Source organism: Anolis sagrei, chromosome 12 (genome assembly GCF_037176765.1).
Source record: "Anolis sagrei isolate rAnoSag1 chromosome 12, rAnoSag1.mat, whole genome shotgun sequence".
Taxonomy (NCBI): Eukaryota; Metazoa; Chordata; class Lepidosauria; order Squamata; family Dactyloidae; genus Anolis; species Anolis sagrei.
In genome coordinates, this window is record NC_090032.1 from 337,803 (window position 1) to 362,156 (window position 24,354).

The 24,354-nt window shown below is 47.5% G+C and overlaps 1 protein-coding gene across 3 annotated transcripts in view; it reads left to right on the forward strand.

Annotated features, from left to right (window-relative positions):
* Nucleotides 1-17,608, forward strand: part of KCNN3 (potassium calcium-activated channel subfamily N member 3) — a 39,288-nt gene extending 21,680 nt beyond the window's left edge. For 2 of the 3 annotated variants that reach the window (XM_067472274.1, XM_067472275.1), the window contains exons 3-8: nt 2,663-3,081; nt 7,648-7,789; nt 10,539-10,649; nt 12,740-12,867; nt 13,629-13,698; nt 16,065-17,608. In XM_067472274.1, coding sequence (XP_067328375.1) covers nt 2,663-3,081; nt 7,648-7,789; nt 10,539-10,649; nt 12,740-12,867; nt 13,629-13,698; nt 16,065-16,406 — 1,212 coding nt within the window. In that variant the 3' untranslated portion in view covers nt 16,407-17,608. Of the gene's footprint in view, nt 1-2,662; nt 3,082-7,647; nt 7,790-10,538; nt 10,650-12,739; nt 12,868-13,628; nt 13,699-16,064 lie in introns of those variants that run through there. The other variant, XM_067472276.1, reaches the window with a different exon arrangement.
* The last annotated feature ends 6,746 nt before the right edge of the window (nt 17,609-24,354 follow it).

Sequence of the window (24,354 nt, forward strand, 5' to 3'; positions counted from 1 at the left end):
TTGAGATGTTTACCTTTTTCTACCCTGGGGAATGAATGCCATTTGGTCCTGCTTGGACTGCTGGCACTCCAGACGATGGGACCGTGGGAGTTGTAGTTTCTCTGGGATGTTTACCCTTCTCTACCCTGGGGAATGGATGCCTTTTGGTCCTGCTGGTGGTGATGGCACCCTGGGAGTTGTAGTTTGCGGGCATGTCTCCCCTTCTCTCCGCCTGGAAAGGAATGCCGTTTGGCGCTGTGTTGGTCCCTGAGGCTGAGAGAGTGTGACCGCCACCGCCCCCCGCCCCCCCGCGCCCGCCTTGTCTGGCTCTCCCCCTCCCTTCAAGGATGCGGCTGACGGTCGCCATGGCAACGGGATGCAGCTGCTGCTGCTGCTGCTTTGAAGGCGCTTAGTGATGCTTGCAGCGGTTGCCAGGTGGCCGATGACGGGTGCCGCTAACGAGGAGCGGGTGGCAGGGCTAACGAGGAAGTGAGGAAGCCGTTATCAACAAGGCTAGTGCATCCCCCCCAAAGCGGGGGAAAAAACTACAGCTCCCAGGATTCCCTCAATTAAGCATCCAGTGCAAACTCACCCAATTAACAACAGCCATGGCTCAGTGCTACGGAAGCCTGGGAGTTGTAGTTTGCCACCCTTGTCAGCATTCACCCTAGAGACCTGGTTAAACTACATCTCCCATGAGCATTGTGCCAAGGGGGTGGAAGTGGCGCCAAACGGCATTGGTTCATTCCATAGTGAAAAGATGCGCCCACGGAGAGGGTGATATCTCTCCAAACTATAACTCCCAGGAGGCTATAGCAGGGAGCCATGGCCATATTCACGTGGTCGAGGCAAAGAGGGCAAACTGGGTAAACAATGACTCCCAGGATCCATTGCTCTCTCTGCTTTCAGTCACCTAAGGAGTGCAAACTGAAAGAACTATAACTCCCATGATCCCATTGCAGGGCCTCATGGTAGTTCGCCCAAAGAATGCAAACTAGGCAAACTATAACTCTCAGCGTCCCACAGCAGGGATATAATGGCAAGTCACCTAAAAAGTGCAGACCTGGCAAACTATAACTCCCAGGGCCCCATAGCAGAGGCATCATACCAATTTACCTGAAGAGTGCACAGTTGGCAAACTACAACTTCCAAGGTCCCATAAGAGGGACCTCATAGCAGGTAACCTAAAGAGTGCAGACCGGGCAAACTATAACTCCCAGGGTCCCACAGCAGGGATGTTATGGCAGTTCATTGAAAGAGTGCAAACCGGGCAAACTATAACTCCCAGGATCCCATAGCAAGGACATTATGGCAGGTCAACTAAAGAGTGCACACTGGGCAAACTACAACTCCCACGATCCCATTGCAGGACCTCATAGCAGGTCACCTAAAGAGTGCAAACCAGGCAAACTATATCTCTCAAGGTCCTATAGAAAGAGCGTCATGCCCAGTCACTCAAAGAGTGCAAACTGGGCAAACTACAACTCCCAGGGTCCCATAGCAAGACCTCATAGCAGGTCACCTAAAGAGTGCAAACCAGGCAAACTATATCTCTCAAGGTCCCATAGAAAGAGCGTCATGCCCGGTCACTCAAAGAGTGCAAACTGGGCAAACTACAACTCCCAGGGTCCCATAGCAGGGACATAATGGCTGGTCACCTAAAGAGTGCAAACTGGGCAAACTATATCTCTCAAGGTCCCATAGAAAGGGCGTCATGCCCGGTCACTCAAAGAGTGCAAACTGGGCAAACTACAACTCCCAGGGTCCCATAGCAAGGACATTATGGCAGGTCAACTAAAGAGTGCACACTGGGCAAACTACAACTCCCACGATCCCATTGCAGGACCTCATAGCAGGTCACCTAAAGAGTGCAAACCAGGCAAACTATATCTCTCAAGGTCCCATAGAAAGAGCGTCATGCCCGGTCACTCAAAGAGTGCAAACTGGGCAAACTACAACTCCCAGGGTCCCATAGGAAGGACATTATGGCAGGTCAACTAAAGAGTGCGAACTAGGAAAACTACAACTCCGAGGGTCTCACATCAGGGACATTATGGCAGATCACCTAAAGAGTGCAAACCAGGCAAACTATATCTCTCAAGGTCCATAGAAAGGGTGTCACGGCTGGTCACCCAAAGATTGCAAACTGGGCAAACTACAACTCCCAGGGTCCCATAGCAGGGACATAATGGCCGGTCACCTAAAGAGTAAAAACCGGGCAAACTATAACTCCCACAAGCCCATAGAAAGGGGGTCATGACTAGTCACCCAAAGAGTGTGAACTGGGCAAACTATAACTCCCAAGATCCCATAGAAAGGGTATCATGGCCAGTCACCCAAAGAGTACAAACTGGGTAAACTACAACTCTCAGGGTCCCATAGCAGGGACATAATGGCTTGTCAACCAAAGAGTGCAAACTGGGCAAAGTATATCTCTTAAGGTCCCATAGAAAGGGAGTAATGGCCGGTCACCCAAAGAGTGCAAACTGGGCAAACTACAACTCCCAGGGTCCCACAGCAGGGACATAATGGCTGGTCAACCAAAGAGTGCAAACTGGGCAAACTATCTCTCCCAGGGTCCCATAGAAAGGGCGTAATGGCCGGTCACCCAAAGAGTCCAACCTGGGCAAACTACAACTCCCAAGGTCCATTTCTCTCTCTCTCTCTCTCTCTCGGGTGGCAGCTCTTTGTGATTGACAACGGGGCGGACGACTGGCGCATCGCCATGACCTCGGAGCGGCTGCTGTACATCGGGCTGGAGCTGCTGGTGTGCGCGGTGCACCCGGTGCCGGGGGAGTACCGCTTCTTCTGGACGGCGCGGCTGGCCTTCTCGTACGCGCCCTCGCAGGCGGAGGCCGACGTGGACATCATCCTCTCCATCCCCATGTTCCTGCGCCTCTACCTGATCGCCCGCGTGATGCTCCTCCACAGCAAGCTCTTCACCGACGCCTCCTCGCGCAGCATCGGCGCCCTCAACAAGATCAACTTCAACACACGCTTCGTCATGAAGACCCTCATGACCATCTGCCCCGGCACCGTCCTCCTCGTCTTCAGCATCTCCCTCTGGATCATCGCCGCCTGGACGGTGCGTGTCTGCGAGAGGTGAGCCCCCCCCCCACGGGTCGACAGGTGGGCCCTTGCGCACGGGCACGGCCTAACTTGAGTCCTCCCTCCCTCCGTCCAGGTGCTTTGGACTCCAACTCCCACCGTTCCTAACAGCGGGAACCCTGGAACCAAGGCCGCGGATACGGAGGGCCCATTTGGGCCCTCCGTATCTGTGGCCTTGGTTCCAGGGTCCTCCGTATCCGCGGTCTCAGGCCCTCCGTATCCGCCACCTTGGTTCCAGGGTCCTCCGTATCCGCGGTCTCAGGCCCTCCGTATCCGCCACCTTGGTTCCAGGGTCCTCCGTATCCGCGGTCTCAGGCCCTCCGTATCCGCCACCTTGGTTCCAGGGTCCTCCGTATCCGCGGTCTCAGGCCCTCCGTATCCGCCACCTTGGTTCCAGGGTCCTCCGTATCCGCGGTCTCAGGCCCTCCGTATCCGCCACCTTGGTTCCAGGGTCCTCCGTATCCGCGGTCTCAGGCCCTCCGTATCCGCCACCTTGGTTCCAGGGTCCTCCGTATCCGCGGTCTCAGGCCCTCCGTATCCACCACCTTGGTTCCAGGGTCCTCCGTATCCGCCGTCTCAGGCCCTCCGTATCCGTGGCCTTGGTTCCAGGGTCCTCCGTATCCGCGGTCTCAGGCCCTCCGTATCCGTGGCCTTGGTTCCAGGGTCCTCCGTATCCGCGGTCTCAGGCCCTCCGTATCCGCCACCTTGGTTCCAGGGTCCTCTGTCTCTGTGACCTTGGTTCCTCCGTATCCGCGGTCTCAGGCCCTCCGTATCCGTTACCTTGGTTCCAGGATCCTCCGTATCCGCGGTCTCAGGCCCTCCGTATCCGCCACCTTGGTTCCAGGGTCCTCCGTATCTGTGACCTTGGTTCCTCCGTATCCGCGGTCTCAGGCCCTCCGTATCCGTGACCTTGGTTCCAGGGTCCTCTGTATCTGCGGTCTCAGGCCCTCCGTATCTGTGGCCTTGGTTCCAGGGTCCTCCGTATCCGCGGTCTCAGACCCTCCGTATCCACCACCTTGGTTCCAGGGTCCTCCGTATCTGTGACCTTGGTTCCTCCGTATCCGCGGTCTCAGGCCATCCGTATCCACCACCTTGGTTCCAGGGTCCTCCGTATCCGCGGTCTCAGGCCCTCTGTATCCATGACCTTGGTTCCAGGGTCCTCCGTATCCGCGGTCTCAGGCCCTCCGTATCCATGACCTTGGTTCCAGGGTCCTCCGTATCCGCAGTCTCAGGCCCTCCGTATCCGTGACCTTGGTTCCAGGGTCCTCCGTATCCGCGGTCTCAGGCCCTCCGTATCCGTGACCTTGGTTCCAGGGTCCTCCGTATCCGCGGTCTCAGGCCCTCCGTATCCGTGGCCTTGGTTCCAGGGTCCTCCGTATCCGCGGTCTCAGGCCCTCCATATCCGCCACCTTGGTTCCAGGGTCCTCCGTATCTGTGCCCTTGGTTCCTCCGTATCCGCGGTCTCAGGCCCTCCGTATCCGCGACCTTGGTTCCAGGGTCCCCACTCCAGTCGCACTCTGTAACACAATGGGTCATCAGTGTCATTTCCTAATTGGTTGTATCGTCAAGAAAGAACCCTGGTCTGTTTGAAGCTAAGTTGCAATTAGCAACCTTGAATAGCATCGCGTAGCTGTGCAGTTGCAAAGTCAATTAGTGAGGGTCTCTGCATAGAGGTAGCCTGACCTCTGTTGCCTGGAGGCACCCTCTGAATGGCGTCCAGGGTGAGAGGAATAGTCCTTGTCCATTCGAGGCAAATGTAAATGTTGCAATTGGCGAGTTTGATTAACACTGAGTAGCTTTGCAGCTGCAAAGTCAATCAGTGAGCGTGTCTGCATAGAGGTAGCCTGGCCTCTGTTGCCTGGAGGCATCCTCTCTGGAATGATGCTCAAGGTGGGAGAAAGACCCCCCCCCTTGTCTGTTTGAAGCAAGTGTGAATGTATGTATATATATTTACATATATATATATATATATACACACACTCCACTTGCCTCATTTCCAACAGAACCTCTGAAGATGCCATTAGATGCTGGCGAAATGTCAGGAGAGGGTGCTGCTTTAACGTATTGGCCGGACCCAGAGATTTGGGTCATGAAATTCCTTTGGCAGGACGTCTGTCTCTGTTCAGTGTGTCCTTGTCTTCCTCCTTCCAAAAAGCCATCAATTGGCCTGGAAAGTTGGCTCTCCAAGTTGGCTGCGTCCGCCCGGACTCAGGTGGATCCTGTTTGCTCTTGGAAGGAAACGGGTGGTGGATCCCTGGCCAAGCGGATCCCGAGGCCGTCCCCACCCTCTGCTCTTCCGCCTTTCCTCCTCTGAGATCCTTTACAGCAGGCACCGGCCAACTTGGGCTCTCCGGGTGTTTTGGACAACAACTCCTGTGACCGCAGATACAAAGGATCCTGGAACCAAGGCCGCGGATACGGAGGGCCCAAATGGGCCCTCCGTATCCGCGGCCGTGGTTCCAGAGTCCCCGCTGTTAGGAATGGTGGGAGTTGGGAGTCCAAAGCACCTGGACGGAGGGAGGGCCCAAGTTAGCCCGTACCCATATTGTGGGAGTTAGAGTCCAAAACACCCGGAGGGCCCAAGTTGGCCCAAGGCTGAATGCAATGAAGAGTCATTGATTCTTGAGGGCTGCGTTTGGAATGGATGCAGCTTGACCTCGTTGGAACTCCCAGGCCCTTAGTAAACTACAAACCCCATTGAGTCCAGAGCATAAGCATTGAGCCCTGGCAGCATTAACTGTGTGTGGACACACCCTTCTTCCCATGTTGATGGTGCGGTGAATCCACTCTCGGCTTAATTCTCGCCACATCCCAGTGTTCCTTTCTCTCCCCATTGGTGTGGAATTTGCATGACCCCCCACCCACTACCTCTCCCTTAACCCTTTCCTATATGATGCGGTGAATTCACTCTCACCTTCATTCTCGATACATCCCAGTGTTCCTTTCTCTCTCCATTGGTGTGGAATTTGCATTATGCCACCTCCCTTAACCCTTTCCTATATGATGCGGTGACTTCACCTTCGTTTTCATTCTCACCACATCCCAGTGTTCCTTTCTCTCTCCATTGGTGTGGAATTTGTATGACCTCTCCCACTACCTCTCCGTTAACCCTTTACTGTATGATGCGGTGAATCCACTCTTGGCCTCATTCTCGCCACATCCCAGTGTTCCTTTCTCTCTCCATCGGTGGGGAATTTGCATGACCTCGCCCACTACCTCTCCCTTAACCCTTTCCTATATGATGCGGTGAATTCACCCTCGTCTTCATTCTTGCCACATCCCAGTGTTCCTTTCTCTCTCCATTGGTGTGGAATTTGCATGACCTTGCCCACTACCTCTCCCTTAACCCTTTCCTGTACGATGTGGTGAATTCACTCTCGTCTTTATTCTCGCCACATCCCAGTGTTCCTTTCTCTCTCCATTGGCATGGAATTTGCATGACCTCATCCACTACCTCTCCCTTAACCCTTTCCTGTACAATGTGGTGAATCCACTCTCAGGTTCATTCTCGCCACATCCCAGTGTTCCTTTCTCTCTCCATTGGTGTGGAATTTACATAACCCCCACCCACTGCCTCTCCCTTTTTTCCCTATATAATGCACTGAATTCACTCTCATCTTCATTCTCGATACATCCCAGTGTTCCTTTCTCTCTCCATTGGTGTGGAATTTGCATGATGCCACCTCCCTTAACCCTTTCCTATATGATGCAGTGAATTCACTCTCATCTTCATTCTCGCCACATCCCAGTGTTCCTTTCTCTCTCCATTGGTGTGAAATTTGCATGACCCCGCCCTCAATATAATAATAAACATAGTTTTTAGTGGGAACAGTGGGTATAAGTAAATATTTATTGTTGTTGTTGTTGTTGTTGTTGTTTTTCCAACATAGTTTTTGGGGGGGAACAGTGGGATATATAAATAAATATTTATTGTTGTTGTTGTTGTTGTTGTTGTTGTTCCAACATAGTTTTTTTGGGGGGGAACAGTGGGATATATAAATAAATATTTATTGTTGTTGTTGTTGTTGTTGTTGTTCCAACATAGTTTTTTGGGGGGAACAGTGGGATATATAAATAAATATTTATTGTTGTTGTTGTTGTTGTTCCAACATAGTTTTTGGGGGGGAACAGTGGGATATATAAATAAATATTTATTGTTGTTGTTGTTGTTGTTGTTGTTGTTCCAACATAGTTTTTTTTGGGGGGGGGGCAGTGGGATATATAAGTAAATATTTGTTGTTGTTGTTGTTGTTGTTTCAACATAGTTTTTTTTTGGGGGGGGGAACAGTGGGATATATAAATAAATATTTATTATTGTTGTTGTTGTTCTTCCCACCAACACAACATCATGTTTTTGCCATGAACTCCCCGTGTTGTGAGGATGGAACCAATGAGGGAATGACACTGACCACATATGGTGTGACATGGTGTTGTTAGGGAGCGAAAGGGGCGCCAACCTGCACCCGTTCCCCTGTGTGGACACCCCTTTGGGAGGCCCCCCTGGCTTGACCGATGCCCGGCTTGACCGATGCTGCCCCCCCCCCCCCCGGTTGTGTGCAGGTACCACGACCAGCAGGACGTGACCAGCAACTTCCTGGGCGCCATGTGGCTGATCTCCATCACCTTCCTCTCCATCGGCTACGGGGACATGGTGCCCAACACCTACTGCGGGAAGGGCGTCTGCCTACTCACCGGCATCATGGTAAGAAGCAGCGGTCACCTCCAGGGGCAGCAGCGGTCAGCGGTCAGCCGACACCCACTCCTCCTCCGTGGGAAAACAGGTGGCCGGAGGACGTCCCGGCCCGGTCCAAGCGGGCCTTGCAAAGGGAGGGGAGGGTTGTGCAATCCCCCCCCCCAAAAGCCTCCCAGCTGTTCCCTGGTCTTTGGAGGGTCCAGCCGGGATGCGTTCTGGCCGCCCACTCTCGTCCACTCCATTAACCCCACGACCTCTGGACGGCCATCCTTGGGTTGTTTACCTCTGCTGGACATCTCCGGAGGAAACACAGATGTTGCCGGAATGTTGCAACTGGGAGAGAGACACCCTTTCCCATCACGCGGAGGGATGATCATTATCAGTATTAATTATTAATTATTATTATTAATATATGTTATTATTATTATTAATAATAATTATGTATCATTAGTAATATGGGAGAGAGACACCCTTTCCCATCACTCAGAGGGATTATCATTATCATTATCAGTATTAATGATTATTAATAATAATATTAAAATTATTAATATTATTAATAATATATATATTGTTATTAATAATGTAGCATTGGCAATATGTTATTTATAATGATGTAATATATTGATAGATAAATACTAATATATTATTAATAATATATTATTGTCATTTATATTGATATGTTATGTAATTGATTTAATAATAATATATCATAATAATTATTAATATTATTATTAATAATATTAATTATTATTATTATTGCTAATAATAATATTAATTATTATTACTAATATTACTAATAATATTAATTATTATTAATATTATTACTAATAATATTTATTATTATTATTATTAATAATAATATTTATTAATAATAATATTAATAATACTAATAATATTAATTATTAATCATAATATCAATAATATTCATTATTATTATTAATATATATGTTGTTATTAATAATAATAATGTATCATTAGTAATATATTATTTATAATATATTAATACTAATATACTACTACTACTAATATATTGTCATTTCTATTGATATAATATCATCAATATATCAATAATGTATCATTAGTAATATTTATAATGATGTAATATATTGATATATTAATACTAATAAACTACTACTAATAATATACTATTGTCATTTGTATTGATATAATGTCATCAATATAATAATATATCATTAGTAATATATTCTGTATAATTATATAATATTGATAAGTTAATACTAATACCCTAATAACAATAAATAATACAGGGTTAGTCAAAATGCATAGGCCAATAAGCCATTCAATTGAATGGCTTATTGGCCTATGCATTTTGACTAACCCTGTATATTGTCATTTCTATTGATATATTATGTCATCAATATGATAATAATTTATTTATAATGATGTAATATATTGATATGTTGATACCAATATATTAATAATAAATAATATATTGTCATTTCTATTGATATGTTACATCAATATAATAATAATGTATCATTAGTAATATATTATTTATAATGATGTAATATATGGATATATTAATACTAATATACTACTACTACTAATATATTATTGTCATTTCTATTGATATAATGTCATCAATATAATAATAATATATCATTAGTAATACATCATTTATAATGATATAATATATTATGTTACTACTAATATGTTATTAATAATAATTAATATGATGTCATTTCTATTCATATATTATGTCATCAATACATTATTTATGATGATGTAATATATTGATATATTAATACTAATATACTACTAATAATAATATGTTGTCGTTTCTATTGATATGTTATGTCATCAATTTAATAATAATATAGTAATATATTATTAATTATGCAATATATTAATTTATTATTATTAATAATAATAAATTGTTATTTCTATTGTTATATTATATCATCTATATAATAATAATATATCATTGTGCAACATATTAATCTATTATTATTAATAATATATTATTGTCATTTCTATTGATATGTTATGTCATCAATTTAATAATATTTTATCATTAGTAATATTTTATTTCTAATGATGGAATATATTGATATATTAATACTAATATACTACTAATAATAATATATTGTCATTTCTATTGATATAATGTCATCAATATAATAATATATCATTAGTAATATATTAATTATGCAATATATTAATCTATTATTATTATTAATAATATATTATTGTCATTTCTATTGATATATTATGTCATCAATAGAATAATAATATAATATTAGTAATATTTTATTTCTAATGATGGAATATATTGATATATTAATAGTAATATATAATAATAATATATTATTTTATTGATATATTATGTCATCAATATAATATAATTAGTAATATATTGCTTACTAATATATTAATAATATATTATTGTCATTTAAATTAATATATTATGTCATCAATATAATAATATATCACTAGTAATATATTATTAATTATACAATATATTAATATATTAGTAATGATTATTAATTATTAATTATTTAAATATATCATTATTAATAAGTACACATTATTAAGAATAATAATATATTACTCACAATATATTATGAATATGGCCTTCTTGCGACATATCATTACCATTATTTATTTATTTGGGTTGTTGTAGGGTTTCTGGGCCGTATGGCCATGTTCTAGTAGCATTCCCTCCTGACATTTCGCCCACACCCAAGACGACCTGTGATGGGTGCCCCCTTTTAACCTCCCCGTTTCCCTTGCGCAGGGGGCCGGCTGCACCGCGCTGGTGGTGGCCGTCGTGGCCAGGAAACTAGAACTCACCAAAGCCGAGAAGCACGTGCACAACTTCATGATGGACACGCAGCTCACCAAGCGGGTAAGCCAGGAACGGGATGTCTAGTTCTTTCTTGGTTCTTTGCACCTGCAAACCCAGGATGTCTAGTTCCTTGCTGGGGCCAGTACTACAAGTTCCAGCAGTGTCACCGAGCATTGCCCCTTGCAAGGAGCGCTGGGAGGCGCAGTCCAAGAGCATGGCGTCACATGGCATCAGAGCCCCGAGGGATTTGAAGGGACCCCCAAAGGCCATCTAGTCTGACCCTATTTCCCACCTTATCTCTCCCGCAGGAGACTCAAGATGGCTATTATTATTATTTATTATTGTATTATTATTATTATTATTATTATTATTATTATTATTATTATTATTATTATTATACCCTGCTTTATTTCTCTTTCAGGAGACGCAAAGCAGCTAATTCATAATATAATAATAACAACAATAATAATAATATAATAATAATACAATAAATAATAAAAATAAAAATATATTATTGTATTATTATTTTTATTTATACCCTGCTTTATTTCTCTGGCAGGAGACTCAAAGCAGCCAATAATAATAATAATAATAATAATAATAATAATAATAATAATAATAATAATATACATTAATAAATAATAATAAATAATATATTATTGTATTATTATTTCTATTTATACCCTGCTTTATCTCAGAGCGCCTTAGGATTTGAAGGGACCCCCAAAGGCCATCTAGTCTGACCCTATACCCCGCTTTATCTCTCCCACAGGAGACTCAAGGCGACGATTATTATTATTATTATTATTATTATTACTATTATTATTATTATTATTATTATTATTATTATTATTATATTTATACCCTGCTTTATTTCTCTGGCAGGAGACGCAAAGCAGCTAATCATAATAAAATAATAATAATAATAGTAATAATAATAATAATAATATAAAAACAATAAAATAATTATATATTATTATTATTATTGTTATTGTTATACAATAATAATAAATAATAATAATATATTATTGTATTATTATTTTTATTTATACCCCACTTTATCTCTCCCGCAGGAGACTCAAGGCGGCTATTATTATTATTATTATTATTATTATTATATTTATACCCTGCTTTATTTCTCTGGCAGGAGACTCAAAGCAGCTAATCATAATATAATAATAATAATAATATTATAATGTATTATTGTATTTATTTATATATTTATACCCAGCTTTATCTCTCCCTTAGGAGACTCAAACCTTCTAATAATAATAATAATAATAATAATAATGACTCAAAGCAACTAATCATAATATTATAATATTATAATAATAAAAATAATATAATAATATATTATTATTATTATATTTATTCATATATTTATACCCAGCTTTATCTGTCCCTCAGGAGACTCAAAGCTTCTAATAATAATAATAATAATGATAATGATAATGATAATGATAATAATGACTCAAAGCAGCTAATCATAATATAATAATAAAATATATAATAATATAATAATATATTATTGTATTTATTCATATATTTATACCCAGCTTTATCTCTCCCTTAGGAGACTCAAACCTAATAATAATAATAATAATAATAATAATAAAACTCAAAGCATCTAATCATAATATAATAATAATAATATAATAAAATATAGAATATAATATATTATTATTGTATTTATTTATATATATATACCCAGCTTTATCTCTCCCTCAGGAGACTCAAACCTTCTAATAATAATAATAATAATAATAATAATAATAGGACTCAAAGCAGCTAATCATAATATAATAATATAATAAAATATATAATAATATAATAATATATTATTATTGTATTTATTTATATATTTATACCCAGCTTTATCTCTCCCTCAGGAGACTCAAACCCTCTAATATTATTACTATTATTATTATTATTATTATTATTATTAATAATAATAATAGGACTCAAAGCAGCTAATAATAATAATAATAATAATAATAATAGATCGTGGGAGTATGGCAAACTTCCTCTGCCAAACCACAAGGTCCCAGATATCATTGCAGTTCAAGCGGGGTGGAACTGGATTAATTCCACGGTGTGGACAAATGGACAGGGACTAAGGAGCCTCCTCTGCTTTGCTTTGTTTTGTCTAGATCAAGAACGCGGCGGCCAATGTCCTTCGTGAGACGTGGCTCATCTACAAGCACACCAAGCTGCTCAAGAAGATTGACCACGCCAAAGTCCGGAAGCACCAGCGGAAGTTCCTCCAAGCCATTCACCAGTAAGGCCGGTCCTCGGGGCGTCCTCTTCGGGGTCGCTTGACCCTAGCAGGGGTCAAGTGACCAAAGGCCATCTCGTCCAGCCCCCTCTCCCCCTAACCTGAAAGTAAAGGCTGTCCCTGAGTTACAAACACCCGGCTTACGAAACGAGCCCTAGTTGGGGGTGGACTGGATGGCCTTTGGGGGCCCCTTCCAAGTCTCTCGTATGTGTGCATGTCTGTGTATAGGCAGTTCCTGACTTACAAACGACTCCTGGTTAAGAACAGGGCTGGACTTGGTGGCCTTTGTGGGTTGGAAGAGACCCCAGAGAGGGCCGCCCAGCCCAGCCTTCCTTCTGCCACAAAGGAAGACACAATCCGATCCCTCCTGGCAGATGGCCACCCAGCCTCTGCTTCAAAACCTCCAGAGACAGGAGATTCCATTACGATTATCTATTATTATTATTATTATTATTATTATTATTATTAAATCTTAGAGTGGGAAGAGGCCCCCAAAGGCCACCTATTCAACAGGGAGGCACAATCCAATCCCCCACAAGAGATGGCCATTCAGCCTGTGCTTTGAAACCTCCAAAGGATGGAGATTCCATTACCATTATCTATTATTATTATTATTATTATTATTATTATTATTATTGGTTGGAAAGTGGGCAGGGACCCCCCAAAGGCCATCTATTTAACCGGGGGCACCACCCAACCCCTCCTGGCAGATGGCCATCCTGCCTTCCTGACGCCTCCATCAGCCACTTCCCTCCTTTTCCCAGGTTGAGGGGCGTCAAAATGGAGCAGAGGAAGCTCAGCGACCAAGCCAACACTCTGGTGGATCTCTCCAAGGTAAACACCGCTGCCGCTTCCCTCCCTTCCTTCACTCCTTCCTTCTTCCCTCCTCCCCTCCTTCTTTCCTCTTTCTTTCCATCCCTCTTTCCATCCTTTCTTCCCAACCTCCTTCCCTTCCTTCCCTCCTTCCTGTTGCTTCCTCTCTCTTGACTTTTTCAGTCTCCCTCTTCCTCATTCTTCCCACTCTCGCTATCTCTTTCCTTCCTCCCTTCTTTCCATCCACCTCTTCTTCCATCCTTCTTTCCCATTTCTCTCCCTTCCTTTGTCTCTCCTTTGCCTTCCTCTCTCCCTTTCTCACCCTTTCCCTCTTTCCTTCCAACCACTCATTTCTTCCATCCATCCTTCGTTCTTTCCCATTCCTCCCTCCCTCCCTTCCTTTCTCTCTCCTTCCCTTCTTTCCTATCAGCCTTTCTCTCTTTCTTCCCACTCTTGCCCTCCTTCCCTTCCTTCCTTCTTTCTTTTCCATTTCCTTTCTTTCCTCTCTCAATCTTTCTCACTTTGTCTCTTTCCTTCCTGCCTTCCTCCATTCTTTCCCATTTCCCTCCTTTCTTCTCTCTATCTTTCTCTCTGTCTCCTTCCTTCTTTCTTTCCCAATTCCTTCCTTTCTCTCTCTCACTTTCTGTCTCCTTTCTTTCCTTCTTTTCTTCTTTCCTTCCCATTCCTCCTTCCCTGGCTTTCTCTCTCCTTCTTTCCTTTCAGCCTCTTTCTCTCTTTCTTGCCCTTCTTCCCTTCCATCTCTTCCTTTCTTCTTTCTTTCCTATTTCCCTCCTTTCTGTCTGTCTCCTTCCTTCCTCCTTTCTTTCCCATTACCCTCCTTTCCTCTCTCTGTCTCCCTTCCTTCCTTCTTTTCTCTCTCCTTCCCTTCTTTCTTTTCACCCTCTTCCTCTCTTTCTTGCCCTCCTTCCCTTCCATCGCTTCCTTCCTTCTTTCTTTCCCATTTCCCTCCTTTCCTCTCTCTTTCTCTCTCCTTCCTTCCTCCTTTTTTCCCCATTACCCTCCTTTCCTCTCTCTATCTTTCTCTCACTCCTTCCTTTCTTTCCCACTACCCTCCTTTCCTCTCTCTGTCTCCCTTCTTTTCTCTCTCCTTCCCTTCTTTCCTTTCACCCTCTTTCTCTCTCTCTTTCTTGCCCTCCTTCCCTTCCATCTCTTCCTTTCTTCTTCCTTTCCTATTTCCCTCCTTTCTCTCTCTCTCCCCCTTCCTTTCTTCCCATTCCTCCCTCCCACCCTTTCTCCTTCCCTTCTTTCCTATCACCCCTTCCTCTCTTTATTCCCACTCTTCCCCTTCCCTTCCATCTCTTCCTTTCTTCTTCCTTTCCCATTTCCCTCCTTTCCTCTCTCTATCTTTCTCTGTCTCCTTCCTTCCTTTCTTCTTTCTTTCCCACTACCCTCCTTTCCTCTCTCTGTCTCTTTCTTCCTTTTCTCTCTCCTTCCCTTCTTTCCTTTCACCCTCTTTCTCTCTTTCTTCCCTCCTTCTCTTCCATCTCCTCCTTTCTTCTTTCTTTACCATTACCTTCCATTCCTCTCTCTGTCTCTTCCTTCCTTCTTTTCTCTCTCCTTCCCTTCTTTCCTATCACTCTCTCTCTCTCTTTCTTGCCGTCCTTCTCTTCAATTTCTTCCTTCCTTCTTCCTTTCCCATTTCCCTCCTTTCCTCTCTCTGTCTCCCTTCCTTCTTTCTTCTCTCTCCTTCCCTTCTTTCCTATCACTCTCTTCCTCTCTTTCTTCCCACTCTTGTCCTCCTTCTCTTCCATTTCTTCCTTCCTTCTTTCCCATTTCCCTCCTTTCTCTCTCTGTCTCCTTCCTTCCTCCCTCCCTCCCTCCCTCCCTCCCTCCCACGAATGCCAGGGTTCATGGGTGTCCCCTTCCCCCCCCTTGCTCTCCGTAGTGCCATTTGGGGGGGGTCCTGTCCTGAGCCCCTCGAGCGACCCCTTGGCCGGGCCCCAGACGGAGGTGGGGGGTCCTGAGGTGTCCCCCCCTTGCTCTCGGTGGTGCCATTTGGGGGGGGGGGGGTCCTGCCCTGGTTCCCTCCTGCCCCGAGCCCCCCTCGAGCGACCCCTTGGCCGGGCCCCAGACGGAGGTGGGGGGTCCTGAGGTGTCCCCCCCTTGCTCTCGGTGGTGCCATTTGGGGGGGGGGGGGGTCCTGCCCTGGTTCCCTCCTGTCTTGAGCCCCCCACGCGACCCCTTGGCCGGGCCCCAGACGGAGGTGGGGGGTCCTGAGGTGTCCCCCCCTTGCTCTTGGTGGTGCCATTTTGGGGGGGGGGGTCCTGCCCGTGGTTCCCTCCTGCCCTGAGCCCCCCACGCGACCCCTTGGCCGGGCCCCAGACGGAGGTGTGGGGTCCTGAGGCGTGCTTGTGTTCTCCTTGCAGATGCAGAGCGTGATGTACGACCTGATCACGGAGCTGAATGACCGGAGCGAGGACCTGGAGAAGCAGATTGGGGGGCTGGAGGCCAAGATGGAGCACCTGGGGGCCAGCCTGGCCTCCCTGCCCCTCGTCCTCGCCGACGCCTTGCGCCTCCAGCAGCAGCAGCTCCTGGCCGCCATCCTGGACGGACTCCAGCGCGGGACCCTTGGGGGCGGGGCCACCGGGACCGGGCCCCTGGCCCCCACCCCCGCCGGGCCCCCGGCGCCCCCCTCGCTCTCGGACAGCCCCCTGGGACTCAGCTCCGCCTCCTTCCCCACGCCCTACACCAGCTCCAGCAGCTGCTGAAACAGGACCACGCGGACCGCAAGCACCCCACGTGGGGTGGGGGGGGGGTCGTTCGGACCACAACCCCAAGCGGGGCGGCGGGGGGGGGGTCCTTCGAGCCCCTCAAACGCCTCCGCCCGACCTGGACCCAGACCCGGACCCTCTCGGCCGCCAGATCGGTGCCTCAAAGAGAGAGGGGGAGGGGCGGACGGGGGTGACCCCCGACACGTCGTGCCCCCCCCCCCGGCCTGTGCCCGTCCAGCCGACGGTTGGGAATCTACGTTCAATCTCAGGTCTTCACACGGAGAAACAAAGCCAACCCTGGCGTGGCCGAGCGAGTGGCCGGCGATGGGCGAGGAGGGAGGGAGGGAGGGAGGTCGCGGTGGGAGGTCGCGTGGGACCGGGACACTGTGTGCACCCCGGAGCCAGACACCGGCAATGGGGACCCCTTCCCACCCTCCCCTTTTTACGGATCCTGGGACAACATCCCTCCCTCCCTCCCTCCTTCTTTCTTTCTTATGTTTCGGGACACTCGTTTTTCCTTTTCCTTCCTTCCTTTCTTTTTATGGTACATGGGACAGTCTTCAGTTCCTTCCGTCTTTCCTTCCTTCCATCCATCCATTCTATCTTTCTTTCTTCTTACTGTTTTGAAACATTCCTTTTTTCCTTCCTTCCTTCCTTCCTTCCTTCCTTCCTTCCTTCCTAATATTTTGGAACACTCCTTTTTCCTTTTCCTTCTTTCCTTCCTTTCTTTTTATGGTACACGGGACAGTCTTCAGTTCGTTCCGTCTTTCCTTCCATCCATCAACCCAATCAATCTGTTCTTCTTAGTGGGACCCTCTTCCCTTCCACTCAGCCATTCTAACTTTCTTCTTATTGTTTTGGCACACCCTTCCTTCCTTCCTTCCTTCCCTCCTTCCCTCCTTCCCTCCTTCCTTCCTTCACCCTTTCTTTCTAATGTTTTGGAACACTTGTTTTTCCTTTTTCTTCCTTCCTTCCTTCCTTCCTTCCTTCCTTCCTTCCTTCCTTCCTTTTTATGGTACATGGGATGGTCTTCAGTTCCTTCCTTCTTTCCTTCCTTCCTTCCTTCCTTCCTTCCATCCATCCATCCATCCATCCATCAACCCAATCAATCTATTCTTCTTACTGGGACCCTCTTCCCTTCCACTCATCCATTCTATCTTTCTCCGTACTGTTTTGAGACACTCCTCTTTTCCCTCCCTCCCTCCCTCCCTCCCTCCCTCCCTCCCTCCCTTCCTTCCTTCCTTCCTTCCTTCCTTCCTTCTTCCTTTTTATGCTACCCGGAACACTCTTCCCTTCCTTCTTTCCTTCCTTCCATCCGCCTACCCATCCAGCCTCGCGACCCCTCCGAAATGGCCAAATGACCCCCTTGGGGGTTGCGACCCCCAGGTTGAGAACCGCTGTTCTAATTGAACACTTATTTTTCCTCCTTCCTTCCTTCCTTCCTTTCTTTCTTTCTTCCTTCCTTCCTTTCTTTCTTTTGGAACACGTGTTTTTCCTTCTCCTTCCTTCCTTCCTTTTTATGGTACCTGGGACACTCTTTCCTCCCTCCCTTTCTTCTTTCCTTCCACCCACCCACACACCCATCTATTCTTCTGATTGTTTTGGCACACCCTTCCTTCCTTCCTTCCTTCCTTCCTTCCTTCCTTCTTTTTTATGGTACCTGGGACACTCCTCCCTCCCTCCCTTTCTTCTTTCCTTCCACCTACCCATCCATCCATCCATCCATCCATCTATTCATCTATTCTTCTGATTGTTTTGGCACTTCCTTCCTTCCTTCCTTCCTTCCTTCCTTCCTTCCTTCCTCCGTTTCTTTTGAATATTCTGGGACACTCGTTTTTCCTTCTCCTTCTTCCCATCTTTCCTTCCTTTTCATTGTTCCTGGGACACTCATCCCTTCCACTCAGCCATTCTTTCTTTCCATTGTTCTGGGACACTAATTTATCCTTCCTTCTTCCTTCTTTCCATCCTTCCATCCTTTTCATGGCTCCTGGGCCACCCTTCCTTTCCACTCAGCTATTCTTTCTTTCTTCTTACTCTTTTCCCCCTCCTTCCCTTTCTTTTGAATGTTCTGGGACACTCAATTTTCCTTCCTTCCTTCCATTTCATCCCTGCCTGGTGACAGTCCAAGCGGAAGGAGGTTCCCCATGGGAGGGGGTCCCTTTCCCTTCCTCGGGTCAAGGCTCGGGACCCCTTGTCCACGATCCCTGGGCCCGGAGAGCCGGCTGCCGGCCTTTCCATGGGGCTTGGCTCCTTTTCTGAGGTTTCCCATGCTGTGGGGTCCACCTCTGAGGGGTTTTCCACCTGGAAGGCCTCCCGCATTCCTTCCTTGGAGGGTTCCGGAGGGTCATTCCTGCGCCGGAGGGTCAAGAGCTTTGCTGGGAGAGGAGGCCGGGGCAACGCTTTTGCTCTCTCTTTCGTCCAGTCCATGTCTCTCTTGGATGTTGACGTGTCCACCCTTTTGGGCATCAAGAGTTTGCAGAGGTGTTCCATCCCGTGGAGCCCCTTCTCTGAGTTTCCGAGTGGGGAGCATGACCCCTTTGGAGGCTGACACAAAGCTTGGGAGGAAAGCCATCTCCGACCTCCTTGGGGAGCCAAAGCAAAGAGGGCCTTGCAAGGACACGCAGCATCAACGGGAAGAGCCAGAGAAACCAAACGTTCCTCTTTTTTGGCATCGGAATGAGTTGCAACCAATGGATCCCCGTTTGCGGTCCTTTGCTGAAGCTAGAAGGTCGTCCACATATCGGAGTGTGGCTCTGCACCGCCATTCTTTCTCTTGGTCTTGTTTCGTTTTGCCGTTGTTCCCTTTGGATCCCCGAGGGCGTCTTCGGCCTCCGTCTCTTGCCTCCCACTCGCAGGGAATTGTCGGCCGGTTGGAGGAAGGCGCCCTGAGGGAAAAGAGCCGGCTCTAATGAGCGCCTCGGTAATTAAACGGGCTGGAGATGGATTGATGTTTGCGCGGCCGACGACAAAGGACCCCAGGGATGCCGCCCTTCGGCGTACGGAGAGAAAAGAGACGTTGCAGGAGGAACATGAGTTTCCAGAAGCAGATTGTTCCACTGTTTTAAGTGGCCTTTTTTGCACAAGGAATATTGATGGAGCCCAGCAGAGACCCCAAAGTGAACAGAAGGCGTGCTTTCTGTGTCAATGGAATGACGATGGATGCTGGGAGATGTAGTCCCAGCCAAATCTGGATTTGGACATTGTTGTCCCTTCTTATCTCTTTGTTTTGGAGGAAAATGCAAGAGATCCAACGTCCCGATCTGGTCCTCGGTTGCCCTTTGGGAGTTCGCTTTGGACCACATTTTGGGGCAAGCCACCCCTTGTTTTGAACCACTTTCTCGGCCCCTGTTTCCACACATTGCTAGTTTGGGGGCAAAACGCAGGAGATTCAGCCCCCAGCTGCCCTTTTGTTTTGGGCCGTGACACAAATCCACATTTTGTGGCAAGGCAGCCCTTGTTTTGTGTTTCCTTCTTGCGCTGGCGCCCGCCCAGGCCTCTCTTGGCACGCAACCCGTGCCCGGTGCCGCGCAGGTGCCACTTTGCGCCTCTTCTGAAGGAGGAAAGCGAGCGTGTAATTGCCGGGCGAGATTAATTACGTGCTGCCCCGCCGTGCCAGCAAAAGAGGCGTTCTGGAGCCAAAGCCGCGCAACCCGTTGTTGTCGCCGCAGGATGGAAGCGCGTTGGCGGAGGAAGGCTTTTCTTTCGTTCGTTGCTTCGTTCGTTCTTTCTTTCTTCCTTTGTGTGCTTTCAGGAGGGAGCGTTCTGCGTTCCGCCTCCCGGGAGCGGCACAAAAGAAGGAGACCTGCCATGGGTTTGGCTCCTCGCTGCCGCATTGTGCGCTCTCTCAGCTCGCAGTTGCTTAGGAAACCCGCTTTGGGGAAGGATCCTCCTCGACGCCCACCGCTTCCCTGGCTTTGCCGTTCAATGCCGCTTTTTGGACCTTCTTGGGGTTGGCCCCCAACTCCAAGAATTGCAAGTCAACTGGGATTTCACTGTCCAGAAGGGAACGGAGGCTCGGCTGCCATTTCCAGGGGTGCAAGACCTGTCCCTTGCATCATAGCAGATGGGTCGTCCCATTGGCTCAATGAAGTGGCGCATCTCGACAACAACACAGAACGATGGAGTTGGAAAGGAACCCCAAAGGCAATCCAGGCAGGAAGACACCACCCAAGCCCTCCCAATAGATGGCCATCCAGCTTCTGCTTAAGGAAAACAGAAGGAGACACTAATGGGCGCCTACAAGTCCCACAAAGGCCATCCAGTCCCACCCCTTCTTTTTACCAGGCACGAAGACACCACCCAAGCCCTCCTAACAGATGACCATTCAGCTTCTGCTTAAGGACAACAGAAGGAGGCTCTGCTGGATGCCGAGTCCTAGAGTCGAAAGGAACCCCAAAGGCAATCCAGGCAGGAAGACACTACCCAAGCCCTCCCAACAGATGACCATCCAGCTTCTGCTTAAGGACAACAGAAGGAGACTCTGCTGGGTGCCGAGTCCTAGAGTCGAAAGGGGCTCCAAAGGTCATCCAGTCCAACCCTCTTCTTTCATTCTACTAGGCAGGAAGACACCATCCAAGCCCTCCCAACAGATGACCATTCAGCTTCTGCTTAAGGACAACAGAAGGAGACTCTGCTGGGTGCCGAGTCCTAGAGTCGAAAGGAACTCCAAAGGCAATCCAGGCAGGAAGACACCACCCAAGCCCTCCCAACAGATGGCCATTCAGCTTCTGCTTAAGGACAACAGAAGGAGACTCTGCTGGGTGCCGAGTCCTAGAGTCGAAAGGGGCTCCAAAGGTCATCCAGTCCAACCCTCTTCTTTCATTCTACTAGGCAGGAAGACACCATCCAAGCCCTCCCAACAGATGACCATTCAGCTTCTGCTTAAGGACAACAGAAGGAGACTCTGCTGGGTGCCGAGTCCTAGAGTCGAAAGGAACCCCAAAGACAATCCAAGCAAGAAGACACCACCCAAGCCCTCCCAACAGATGGCCATCCAGCTTCTGCTAAAGGACAACAGAAGGAGACCCTAATGGGCGCCGAGTCCAAGAGTCAAAAGGGGCCACAAAGGCCATCCAGTCCCACCCCTTCTTTCTACCAGGCAGGAAGACACCACCCAAGCCCTCTCAACAGATGGTCATTCAGCTTCTACTTAAAGACAACAGAAGGAGGCCCTGATGGGTGCCGAGTCCTAGAGTCGAAAGGAACCCCAAAGGCAATCCAGGCAGGATGACACCACCCAAGCCCTCTCAACAGATGGCCATCTAGCTTCTGCTTAAGGACAACAGAAGGAGACCCTAATGGGTGCCAAGTCCTACAAGTCCCACAAAGGCCATCCAGTCCCACCCGTTCGTTTTACCAGGCAGGAAGACACCACCCAAGCCCTCCCAACAGATGACCATTCAGCTTCTGCTTAAAGACAACAGAAGGAGGCTCTGCTGGATGCCGAGTCCTAGAGTCGAAAGGAACCCCAAAGGCAATCCAGGCAGGAAGACACCACCCAAGCCCTCCCAACAGATGGCCATCCAGCTTCTGCTTAAGGACAACAGAAGGAGACCTTAATGGGCGCCAAGTCCTACAAGTCCCACAAAGGCCATCCAGTCCCACCCCTTCTTTCTACCAGGCAGGAAGATACCACCCAAGCCCTCCCAACAGATGACCATTCAGCTTCTGCTTAAAGACATCAGAATGAGGCTCTGATGGGTGCCGAGTCCTAGAGTCGAAAGGGGCTCCAAAGGTCATCCAGTCCAACCCTCTTCTTTCATTCTAATAGGCAGGAAGACACCATCCAAGCCCTCCCAACAGATGACCATTCAGCTTCTGCTTAAGGCCGACAGAAGAAGGCTCTGCTGGGCGCTGAGTCCTAGAGTCGAAAGGGGCTCCAAAGGCCATCCAGTCCAACCCCTTTCTTTCTTTCTACCAGGCAGGAAGACACCACCCAAGCCCTCCCAACAGATGACCATTCAGCTTCTGCTTAAAGGCAACAGAAGGAGGCTCTGCTGGGCGCTGAGTCCTAGAGTCAAAAGGGCCCCCAAAGGCCATCCAGTCCCACCCCTTTCTTTCTTTCTACCAGGCAGGAAGACACCACACTAGCTCTCCCAACAGATGGCCATTCAGCTTCTGCTTGAAGACAACAGAAGGAGGCTCTCCTGGGTGCTGAGTCCTAAAGTCGAAAGGGGCTCCAAAGGCCATCCAGTCCCACCCCGCTCTGCAGGAAGACGCAATGAATGATGCAACAAATCAATCACAGAATCCTCGAGTTGGAAGCGACCCCAAAGAAGGACATCAAGTCCAACCCCATTCTGCCAGCACAAGAAGACACCATCCGATCCCTCCCGACAGACGACCATCCTGACTCTGCTTCATAACCTCCCCAGAAGAGGGGAGACTCTGTCAAACTCTCGTTTTTTGAGGGAATGAATGTGAAAGGGGCCCCAAAGGCCATCTAGTCCAACTTGCCTTCTGCCAGGCAGGAAAAACACAGCACAAGCCTTCCCGACCAAAAGAGAAGGAGATGCCACCAGGCTCCGAGGCTGCGGCATTTTCCACGGCCAAACCGCTCTCACCATCAGGAGAGTGGCTTGGCCATCATTGAGGAGAAGGGCATCCTTTCTCCTCAATGGGACATCCTTGCAGGTCTCTGCCTTTCAGCAAAGTTCTGGAGGATCCCGCTGGACCGCCGACGCTGCTGCCGATCCCGGCTGAGCCCCCAAGCATTGTGCCGATCCTAGGGACGACAACGGGCTCTCGGTCAGACCTTTCCCAAACAAGCCATTGCCTTTTGCCAAAAAGAGGGGAAACAGGACCAGTGGGCCCAAGGGGGAGGAAAAGCACAAAAGTGGGTCTCCCTCCAAGGCTGGGAAGCAAACCCTCCTCCTCCTCCTCCTCCTCCTCCTTCCTCCCAGTTCTACCTCGGTTTCCCACGGCTCTGCCACTGCCTTGCCACAAAGCCTCTGACACTGTTGCATTAATGCGGACTGGCACCACTTCCAACCTCCACGGCTCGGGACCGCCCTGCTTCCCCGAAAACGAGCCCCAGTTTAGCAAGAGTTTTCGGGGTGCTCGAAATCTAAGCCCCACTTTCAAATAGGTAAAATGAAGGCATCCCCTGAAAACAAGCCCTAAACCAGTGGTTCTCAACCTTTCTAACACCGGGACCCCTAAATATTAGGGCTGGGCGGTTTCGAGTTGAAAGGAACCCCAAAGGCCATCCAGTCCCACCCCCTTCTTTCATTCTACCAGGCAGGAAGACACCATCCAAGCCCTCTCAACAGATGGCCATCCAGCTTCTGCTTAAAGGCAACAGAAGGAGGCTCTGATGGGTGCCGAGTCCTAGAGTCGAAAGGGGCTCCAAAGGTCATCCAGTCCAACCCTCTTCTTTCCTTCTGCCAGGCAGAAAGATACCACCCAAGCCTTCAGAACAGATGACCATCTAGCTTCTGCTTAAAGGCAACAGAAGGAGGCTCTGATGGGTGCCGAGTCCTAGAGTCGAAAGGGGCTCCAAAGGTCATCCAGTCCAACCCTCTTCTTTCCTTCTGCCAGGCAGAAAGATACCACCCAAGCCTTCAGAACAGATGACCATCTAGCTTCTGCTTAAAGACAACAGGAGGAGGCTCTGCTGGGTGCCGAGTCCTAGAGTTGAAAGGAACCCCAAAGGCCATCCAGTCCAACCATCTTCTTTCCTTCTACCAGGCAGAAAGACACCACCCAAGCCCTCCTAACAGATGACCATTCAGCTTCTGCTTAAGGACAACAGAAGGAGACCCTAATGGGCGCCAAGTTTCGTTTCGTTAATAATTCGTTAATAATTCGTTAATTTTTCCAATTACAAAACGATAACGAACCATTCTGGAACAATTTTTTAAAAAAACAAATTTTTAAAAAGTTTTGCAAATGCTTCGTATTTCGTTATTGTATTCGTTTCGTTATTGTTCTGAGGTCGTTTCGT